A 10,709-nucleotide genomic window follows, 5' to 3' on the forward strand; every position below is an offset into this window, starting at 1 on the left:
CCCCGTCTCAGGGTGAAGGCTGCAGGGGCACAGAGGTTGGGGCAGAGGGATCAGGAGGGCTTGGAGCTGAGAACCTGCCTTCAGCATTGGTGCTTGTCTTGCTCTGAGCTCCAGATGTGGTTCTGGAGTGATTCTTCAAGCTCTGCTGCTTCTCTTACACAAAATTTTATGGGTACTTAGAAAAAAATATATTGGGAAAGAGATATCTTCCCCTGAAGCTTTCCCTGCACCAGATGCAGTGATGTAGTGCACTGTGATCAGGCAAGTGGCTGCCTGGTTTCATGTGGCAGTGCCAGGATTCATGTTACAGAAGCCAACAACCTTCTCCTTGTGAATTCCTGGGATAAGTCCATGCAACTGCCTGACTTCAGTGGGTAGCTCAGTGGCGATGTGGCCTCAGATTCCCACTGGGCTGCCAAATTCCAGGTGATGGCTTGAAATGTCTTTGCAGTGTGACATCTGCCCTGAGTGCTCCTGGACCCATTCCTCAGAGAAACAGCATGGGGAATGTAAAGCTTTCCATTTGAGCGGCCTCCTTAGATGACTGGTGATATCCATGAGCAACAAAACTCAACTCTATTCCCTATATCCCCAGCAATTTATGCTATGGCAGCAATAATCTGACTATCTTGTCAGTCTCTCTTGTGCCTCAGGTCCTTCCCTGCTTGCAAGTGCAGAGCTGCAGTATTGCATGCAGTGAGCTATGCCGTGGATGCCCCATTTCACTGCAGGGTGGCACAGGGGCACACACGGGAAGGAAGCAGAGGTCTCCAGTGCTTCTGGACATGGAGCATGGAGCAGGAGCGGAGTTTGATACCCCCTGGTGCTGTGGGTGGCCTGGGGCTCTGGGAAATGAGGGGATGACTTGGAGTAGCTCATCACAGGGCTATCTACGCTTTCTCCAGTTGAGCTGTGGGCAGTGGTGCTAATGATGTCTGGTTTCTTACAGGTTTGTGCTCTTATCACCTCCAACAACGTATCCCCAGTTCCTCATATGCTCTCCTTTCCCTCACTGCACTGTTCCCAGCTCCAGCTCTGTGCCATGCACTGGTTATACAAGTGGTTTTCTTCAGTCTTTTCAAGAGGCAAAATGAGGTTAAATGGGGAAATCTTATTTCTGACCTCAACCTCCTAACAGCAGGGTGTAAAGAAGAGGAGTCAAACTCTTCTTAGAGATCACACAGGAAGACAAGAGGTACAAGCACAAGTTGGCACATGGGAAATTCCAATTTAATTTTAGGAAAAAAATCACATGAGAGAGGTTAAATACTGGAACAAGGATGGGATGGAGGAATCCCAGAGATATTCAAAGCCCTCCTGGACCAGGCCCTGAGCAACCTGATGAGCTGAACCTGCTTTGAACAGGGATTGAATCAGTGACTTCCAGAGGTGCTTTCCTAAAGTATCCTGTGATTCTGGACAATCCTCCCAGTTCCTTTTCCCATGCCCGAAGCCCAGGCTGGTGAAAGGCCCTGCATCCTGCCTGTTTCCTAACCCATACACGTGCTGGTTGGTCAGGGTGCTTGGGCTGCCTGTTCTGAACATATAACCGTGATGCTACTGCCACCACTTTCCCTCTGTGGGTACTAACACGGATATCTCCTGTTGATGTTAAAGGAAATCCAAATCTCAAGACTTCTGTTTCCTGACAGGTGAGGCTGAGCAGGCTGCTCTGATCCCAGGAGGCGCCTGACAGGCACCTGCAACATGGATATAGCAGTGTCCTTTTGCAGTCTCCTCTGCTGGTACAGAAGTTTTCTCCTTTGCAGCACCAGTCTCCTCTGCTCTCAGCTTGCTATGGTCCAGAGATCCCTCATCAGCTCCAACAGCAACTCTCTTCCATAGGATACTGGCTGTGGAATGCGGAGATGTAATATTTGCCATGCTGCTAGTAGGACTTACTGGCATGTTGGTTAAATCGTAACCTTATACTCTAAATAGCACAGCTCTTTGGGGTTAGTACAGGCCGTGGGATATCTGGATGCAGATGGACAGGATGTGCTAATCCTTAGTGTGTCATGGCTGGACATGGCAGATTTCAGGATTGTGTCACCTAGCACAGACAACCCCAGCTGAGCTGACTGCATGGGCTGAGTTTTGAATGGATGACCCCAGGATCAGGCAGCTCTTGTTCAGGGAAGTGTGACATAGAGAAGGAGAGAGTTCGTGGAGAGAGACCAACACGATGGGGACAAGGTGTTGTCAGGATGGAGCTTGAATGTAAGTTCATTAGTGGTGAGGCAGAATCTAACCAGATATTGTTGCTAAGATCATCTGCTTTATTTTGCAATTGAGTCCTGCTCTTTGCAGAAATAATTTTCTTGGAAGACAAGGCACAGGTCAATGAAGCTGGAAATCTTTCAGAAGGAGCTGGTCTTCTGCTCCAAGTTCTTTGTTTCCATTACCAGCTTTCTTTTAAGTACTTGCAACTCTAAAAGAAACCTAGTCATTTCTTTATAAATCTGAATGTGGATTTAAAGCCTGAGTTTGCCTGAAAAGCTTAGATCTCTCTTAAAGACCAGGTTCCAACAAAATTTATGCTGATTTTCTTGAAAAAATAAAAACAAACAGCTCTGGCTGCACATCTCATAACAGAAAAGCTAATGTTCTGTGACTTGCCAAAGGTAGACCAAGGAGTAGTGACAGGAATGGGAAGAACCACGGCTCTTCTGTCCTCCTTCAGTACTTCCCATTTCATCGTTCCTTCCTAACTCTGTTACATCATCTGATTTATTAATCCACAGGCAGCATTTAAAAGTCATGAAATAAATGTGCTGTTGTGCCCCATGCAGGTCCAGCTCTAAAAGGAGGGGAAAAGCACTGGGCCCTCCACCACTTCCCAGGTCCCGTCCCAGGGGTTTTACATTGAAGTCCCTCCAGGCTTGGGAGGCTGGGGAGGTTGCATTGCTGGTGCTTCTGCAAACTGCTGTCACTGGCGCCACCATGTGAATAAAGCAGGTGGCTGAAGCAGCTCCTGGCATCCCAGGAGAGCACAGAGCTGTGACCAAGGCAGCTGGATGCGCTCCCAAATCAGCGCAGAGACATCCCAAAGACTGAGCCCTGGATGTAACCTGAGCTCTGCCAGGAGCAGCTGGGCAGCAACCTGCTGCAGAGCATCTTCAGGCTCCTGCTCTCCGGGCAGCCTGCACACAGAATCCATGTCCCCAGACTCTATGTCCTCCCTCTGACCACCACGTCAGAGTAGATATGGCACAATTTTACTTAGTGGTGGACCTTGTTTCATGCAGTGTAGCTTCCCATGGCTCAGAGCCCAGTGGGAAACACTCTGCAGACCTGGACAGCAACATATACTCGGCAGAGCTGAGTTGTGCATAACTGCAAAGGTAGAGCGTGTTCCTGGTGGGGCTGTCATTTGTCCTGCAGTACCATTGCTCTGCAGCCTCCCAAGCTAACAGACTATGTGTTCTAACCACCTCCATCGGGACATGCTCCAGAGCCACAGTGACTTATCACACTCATAAACGGCTAACTACAAACTTAGCCCCAGGGTGCGGGTGGGGATGACCCCCCTATGCAGCATACACCTCAGGAGACAAGTGCTTCATGGTTCCCTCTCCCCAGGAAATGCATCTTGTTTACATTGCTCCTTCATCTTTCGTGGTCTCCAGTGAAAATTGTCCTTCCCTGTCACGTTTCTCTCTCAGCTGATCCTCTACACCTCTGGGCAGCTGGTCAGCACAAGGCATAAAGCAACATGCTTCTCAAGCAAGTAGGATGGGGAAAGGAGCTCTTATCCAGCCACAGCGGCTTTAACTGACTTTGCAAAACCCTCCTGGGACAGGTTAGATTTAACCGCAGAGTAACCGCATCGCAAGACAAGCCATAGACGCCAGGAAACCAGCAGCACAGAACATACTGCACACCTGGACAAATACCTCTTCTCGGTGTGAGCACAATACTTATATCCTCATCAGTGCTTGGGTGCTACCAGGTGACCACTTGCTGTGACTGACTGCAACACACGCAGCTTCCCTCGGCAGCCTCCTCGCTGCATCCCTAGCTGGGAAAGGCAGGGTCCTTCCCGCTCGACCTGATGCTCAGCTGGGGTTGATGGCTGCAGCACATTCTGTGTGATTAAATCACTGTGTGATTCCACAGACTAGATCCTAGGGCAGACCAGAGGTGACTTGTCTCCCTAAGAAAGGGGTTACCTCTGTGGTCAAACTCCACAGTCCTGTCGTGGTCTCCCTTGCTCGTCCATGGGGATATGCTCCCTCAGCACTAATCAGACTGGATCCCTGATACTGTCTCTGGGGTTAGTGGTAATTTAACCCCACAGTCCATGTTTTAATTTAACTCTTTGGGGTAGTGATAGTAGGGAGGAGGAGAAACATTCCAAAATTTAGGAACATTTAACCCAAGCCAAGCCAAGCCAAAAAAAAAAAAAAAGAAAGAAAATCCAAAATCCACCCTCACACTGTTTTATAAGAGTTTCATATTCTTTCATATTCATTTTAAACAGGCAAATTGGACACTGATGGTGGCCAGCTCAACCCAAACCCCCAAAGCCATGAGTTATCACAGCTATTGAAATGTTTGACAGAAGGATCCCAGAACAGTTTGCAGTAATTGCTTGGTATGAATACTCCATTATGCTCTCAGAAAATCAAAATCTACCCAGCAAATCAGCTCCTCCGATCCGCTGTAATCAAGAAGCAAAGCATGCATAACATCCCAATATAAACAGCATTTGCAGAGGGGTGCAGGGAGGAGGGGGAGCTGGCTTAGCTGGCAGGTCCTGGAGCGATAGCTGCCCTTTTTTATTAATTTGTTTTGTTTGTCTGATTTCCAGTGGAATTTTTAATTCAGGAAAATGCGACACAAACTTCCAAACTTAAGAAAGATGCAGCTGACTAAGGGATCTGCAGAGAGCGTTTCAAAAGCAGCAGCCAGGACTATACTTACAGGTAAGCTGTCAGAGGGCTTAGGTTGCCAGGGACCTCCGAAAGCCCCAGCTCGGAGCAGTCCACCGAGAGCATGATGCCGTCCTCGTCACAGTGGCACTGAGGTGGGCACGAGGGTGCAGCATCCTGCTCTGCACACCCTGCTAGGAAGCAGAGCGAGGAGGCCAGGAGGACGCCCCAGGAGAAGAGTTCGCCCATCCTCGCCTTGGCTGCAGCCCGCAGGACCCGCGCGAGGTGCTCTTGGGTCGCTCTGTCCCTCTGGTCCAAGCTGGATGGAGGGCGTCTTCACACGCTGCGGGCACAGTGTCCTGTGCCGTTGGGAGTGCGGTGAGGATGCAGCCAGGGAAGGGAAGGCATTGTTGAATGATCTTGGTTATTGGGTTTCAAGGGCTGGGCAGGGGCGTGAGACGCTCCAATGGGAGGAGTTAAACTTTCTACTCTTTTCCCTCTCTCTCCCTTAGAGCTGGCAGGAATTCCATTCAAAGGGGAGAAAGGAAGGAAAAAAAAAAGAAGAAACCTCAACAAATAAAGACCTGTTCATAGCTTCATAGCTCCAGGACCTGTGCTGGTTTTGTAACAGTGTTTTTGTGAGACAGCAGTGCAGGGAAGGCAAAGCTGCTTCTGGTAGGGCAGAGGAGTATGAATGGGGAGGCAGGAGTATCCAGCAAGCACTTCAAGTGCTCCAGACTTTGGGATACTGAAATATAACCCCAGATAAAGGACTCTGTGTGTCCGTGCGGGCTGCTAAAGCCAGCTGCAGCTGGAAAGTCTGCGTGTAGGTGGGGAGAAGGCGGTGGGAAGGTCACATCTGACTGTTTGCTGTGTGCAGGTGGGTCCGTCCAGGGGTCTGATCTTCACGTGGGGCTGCTCCCGCGTGCTACCGGAGCAGTCCCTCCGTTGCTCTCAAGCACGTGCGTTGGGCAGGGTTCGGTGGGAGCCGCAGGGGATGCAGCGGCAGTGCCGGGGTGCTCGGCGTGGCGGGGGGTCCTCCCCGCAGCGCTCACCTGGACGCAGCGCCCAGCCGAGCGCCGGCTGCGCTTGCAGGAGCTGCATCACTGGCACCGAGGGCAGGTGGCTGGTTCCGAATGCGCCAAGAGCTGTTGCTAACCCCGGTTACAATGGTTACAGGTCAAAATGGAGCAATAGTCAGAGGAGTGGGGATCGAGGTGGCACCATGTAACCATGAGAGGCTGTTTGCCCCATAGGCCTGGGCAGGACTGGTCCCTTTTAGGCAGAAGGGGTAGGTCTGGTTGAAATCATAGAATCATAGAATGGTTAAGATTGGAAGGGACCTCTCAAGGTCATCTAGTCCAACCCCCTGCACACACAGGGTCACCTAGAGCACGTGGCACAGGACTGTGTCCAAGTGGGTTTGAAGATCTCCAGAGAAGGAGACTCCACAACCTCTCTGGGCAGCCTGTTCCAGTGCTCTGGCACCCTCACTGGTAAGAAATTTTTCCTTAAGTTCCTGTGTGTCTGCCCAGGCCAAGGACCAGAGGTATCTCAGGAAGTGTGGGATGCACAAGCATCAGATTGAGGGTTCTTGCTATTGGCTGTGAGGGAGCTACTGAGTTTGGTCAGGGGAGGAGAGAGGGATTCCTTCAGCAACACCCAGGTCTGCATCCAAACGGGGTGCCTGAAGCACCTGCAGTGGGAGAAATCGGCAAAGTTCAGCGCTGCACAGCCTCTTCTCTCCCCTCTCATGAGTGTGTTCACCCATGCAGCTTGCTGGGATGGTCCCTGTCCTCCCATCACAGTGCATTTGGTGATGGGGACCATGTCTAGCACCACAGATTGTGTCACGCCGGATTTCTCCGTGGGGACATGCATCTGGTCTGTAACAAGGAGGGCAGCTGAATGTGGGTATCTTGTTTTGCAGAAAGACAGAGAACGAATGGGCTATCCAGCCTTAGCTGGATCTTGACCAATATAAGTCATGGTGTATTTCTACCTACTACTTCCATGGCGTCAGATAGATCATTTATTTATTTATTTATTTATTTTCCCAGTGCCTGCTTCCTGCAAATGTGCTTTGTCTTTTGGGAAAAAGGGTTTCCTCGTTGGTACATGCATTGTCTCATGAGAAAAGAGCTCAGGGGAATATCTGGGATCAGGAAGGTAGCTCTGCAAAATGGGACATGTACAAAGCTCCATCTAATCCAGGCCTGTAGTGGACTCTGTCTTCCATGAAGGTCTTTGGGTCAAAATAAGTTATCCCTTACAGAAAAATCCGCTCTTTCCTGAGCTCAAGGCTTGGGCTGATGCACACAGCCTGGCCTGGGTGATGCTGTGAAATTATTTCCTTTGCAGAGCCCCTTAAAATTCAAAATCTCAAGGCTGTAAGTCAGTCACTGCTGAAATCAGTGACAATGTTTCTTTGCCACTGTGTGCAGAGAAAATTTTTGTCTGAGAGCAGGAACTGATTTAACTGGAATTAAGCCACTTCCATCATGGGTAGTTCTGGAGATGACATTAATTAAGCATTTGCAATGTGCTTTGACAGCTCCAAATGTAAAACATTGCCATGCGGGTGGAAGAGGGCTTGGTGGGAAGATGGGAAACCCTCCCCAGAGAGGGGCTTCCTCACTGGGTTCCTTGACAACCCTTCCACCCCAGACTTGACATGGGGTGTTAGTGCAGCCTGAAGTGGCAGATTTCCTCCTGCAGCAGCCAGAAATTTGGAGTCAATTTGGAGAAAGTGTCAGGCCTATCACTGTGGTCCTGGCTGCAACAGCAGTTTTTATCTACATGTTCCTCCTCTCACTCTCTTTTTCCAGCTTAAACAGACAGACAACGACCACATTGCTAGCTCCTGACAATTTCTCAGTCATTGAATTCTCCTTGGGGATGCAGAGCTCTGGCTGAGCACACTATTAATAGAGCACTTACTTACAAAAATGCATTGAAGAGATTCCTATTGAAAACTGTCTTTCTGCTGAAATAAAGCCATTTCCCCAGGAAGACATTGATTGCAATGACATTTTTCACATTGTTTTTGGAGTAACACGGTGTGGAGAGCTTTGCTCTGCCTTTTTTGTTTTATTTTGACTTTTCCATTTGCTATTTAGTCCAGCTTAGTTTTGGTGTTTCATTTCCATGTTCCACTTTTGGAGACCTGATGATATGTATTAACACTTGACATGGTCACTTCTTGGGTATTCCTGTGGGTTGCTGGGCTGCTGACAAAATGAACAGTCAGCGAGTCAGTCATCGGGTCAGTGAGCTTTGATGTTTCCATGGTAAACCTGGAATTCCTGAATAAATCCTGCTGAGGTGGAACTGTCACTTTTCAGCCAGTTCTCCTTTAAATTGAAGTTCACGATAAGTAGTGTGGGCTTATTAAAGGGAGCGGGAACTCCAGATTCGGTTCATTTCTATTGATATAAACGGGTGTCTTCTTCAAGGCTCACATGTGTTTGTGTGTTGTCCTCTAGTGGCAGGATGCAGATCTGGAAGATGAGCGAGCAGCTGCAGAGCAAGCTGAGCATCGTTGCCTTTTCACCTGAGCTGGTAACACTTTGTGGCCACCTTTACTCATCAGCATCCCCCAGATGCTCTGCTGTATCTCCCGTTCACATGGACCTGCCTTTGAAGGACAGAGCTCAAACTCTGGTGTCAAATGCTAGGAGTTTGTGATCAAGCATGACGCTTCAGCGAGTGGTACATCTGGATGGTAAGTCACATTCTAGCTGATGTTTCTCTTGCTACCTCCACAGTACACTGCTAAAACCTTGGGAAAACTTAGAGTAGAACCTGGTAGGGGAGCAAGTTTTGGCCAGGGTCAGAAAGTACAATTACTGCAAAGTCATGGGAACAGAAGAAGCAGAAGCTGTGTCGTTCACTCATATACATTTGAGATGGCCTCTCTCTGGATTTAAGTCTTGGACCCATGGAGTGCTGCTTCTCTGGGTATCAGTTCTGGCCACATCCTCTCTGTGAAACAGAGCAGAAATGCCAAACTGAATCTTTGATCTGTGTAATGTGGCTGGTGAGGCTTTTTAGAGCTGTTTTGGAGTGAGATATCGCTGGGGGAGAGCTAAAACCTGACAACGGGCTGTGATATTTCCTCCTGGAGAGCCAAAATGACTCTATAGGCCTGGACAGGACAGTTCACGGGTACTGGACCCTGCCACTCAGTACTGTGAGGGTGGAGGGAAGGGAGGTGGCTGGTCGCACTGCAGTGATCCCTGGTGTCAGCATCTGGGAGATCAAGCAGGGGACCTTCCCAAGTGGAACATACATTGTGCTGGCTGGAGCTCTGAGTTGTGCAATCCTAGCACAAATCCACAAGTGTGTCTTCTATCCTGCTCCCATGAGGCAAACATCTGTGCCCTCTGTTCATGCCCTTCTGAATTTTAGACAGTTCCGGAACACCCCTTGAATGTTCTCAGAAAAATCCTGGTTTGACTGTTGATCTCCTGGATCTCCAGGAGAAAACAACCCTATGACCATGAAGATATCACTACTACAGACACAGAGGAACCAAGGCTTATTGTGCTGCATGCTTAAAAAATGTCATGGAGAGGCAGCCCCTCCTGTAAAGCTCTCAGAGAAAGCCAAGAGTGCCCGAGACACAAGGCACAGGGACACAGGGGAAAAATAAGTGGTCCCAGAATTTGCTGGTCTGTTCCAGGGTCTGTCCTCATCCACCTCTCCTGTGACACCTCTGTGGAAGGGCCAGTCACTCTTTTGACAGGATCTGTTCCATAAGAATGGCTCTCCAGACTTCCTTACAGGCCCCAATTTCTCCTAAGCAATCCTGAATCTGGGCCTTCAGGTTTGGGGAGAGCAGAAAGCGCCCCAAACAAGCAGGGATGGGTAAATGTAACTGGAGCCAAGTGTCTGGTGCTTCGCATGTGTCTGCACTGCTTGTTAGCCCAGGAAGTACCCCAGGGAGCCATTTGAGGTCATGTGGAAGGGCAAAGGCCAGAGGAATGTTCCCTGTGCCCATGCTCCCACCAGGGCCATCCAAAGGCCAAAATAACCACAGCCAGGCTGTGAGTGAGTCCAGAAGCAGCAAAGCCGCCCAGAGGCGTTCCAAAATGTAAAAGTAAACACTTGAAAACAAGCACAAAGCCCCAGTGCCCTGCATGCTGCCCTGCTGTCTGACTTGGGCAGGCTGAGGGCATCCGCGTTCCCTGTTAGCTGGAAAGACTGGTGCCCATGGAGCTGCACTTGAAAGGACAGGACTGGTTCTCCCTGATGCTAAAGGCACAGCACACAGGTGCTTTGGATGCGATTTAACTCTTTGCTTTAGCAGAGGCTGCTTACAAAGTGTCATGGGGCAGGCTGCTGGCTCCATGCCATGCAGGGAGGAGAGGCAGAGGTGCAGAGTTAGGTGAAGGACCTGCAGGACCAGACCCCTGACCTAGCGTGTCCTATCTGTTGGAGGTCTTACTCGCCTCCCAGGTCACCATCCATGTACTGAGTGGGTCAAGGAGCCGAGGCCATGGCCAGCCCAGTGTGTGCAGGTGTTCAGGATGGACCCTGGCCGCTGTGGATGGAGCAACCATCCTAACAGGCTGTCTCAGGAGGAATTCCCCTCACAGGTCAAATTTGCCCCGTCTAAATCTGTCTGGTCCCAGAGCTTCTGCTCTCAAGGATGTGTCTGACAGTGGTGACAGAGGATGCTGGAGATTCTGGGAAGAGGCTGCAGCTCTGCTGCTCCCTGGTGCTGGTGTGGCTCAAGTACAAGAGGGTGCCCAGCACAACGGAGCAGGCAGTGGGGATTCCTCACCCCAGCATGGATACAGTCAGGGCAGCCATGATCTGGTGCCAGGCACC

The 10,709-nt window shown here is 50.0% G+C and overlaps 1 protein-coding gene across 1 annotated transcript in view; it reads right to left on the reverse strand.

Moving 5' to 3' along the window:
- Positions 1 to 5,123, reverse strand: part of LGR6 (leucine rich repeat containing G protein-coupled receptor 6) — a 117,938-nt gene extending 112,815 nt beyond the window's left edge. Inside the window, exon 1 of the mRNA XM_088534520.1 lies at positions 4,927 to 5,123. Within this exon, the coding sequence (XP_088390646.1) occupies positions 4,927 to 5,123 (197 nt within the window). The remainder of the gene's footprint in view (positions 1 to 4,926) is intronic.
- Between the last annotated feature and the right edge of the window lie 5,586 nt (positions 5,124 to 10,709).

The sequence above is a fragment of the Tinamus guttatus genome, unplaced genomic scaffold, assembly GCF_059628265.1.
Source record: "Tinamus guttatus ecotype Peru unplaced genomic scaffold, ASM5962826v1 Tinamus_guttatus_pri_ptg000563l, whole genome shotgun sequence".
NCBI classification, from domain to species: domain Eukaryota; kingdom Metazoa; phylum Chordata; class Aves; order Tinamiformes; family Tinamidae; genus Tinamus; species Tinamus guttatus.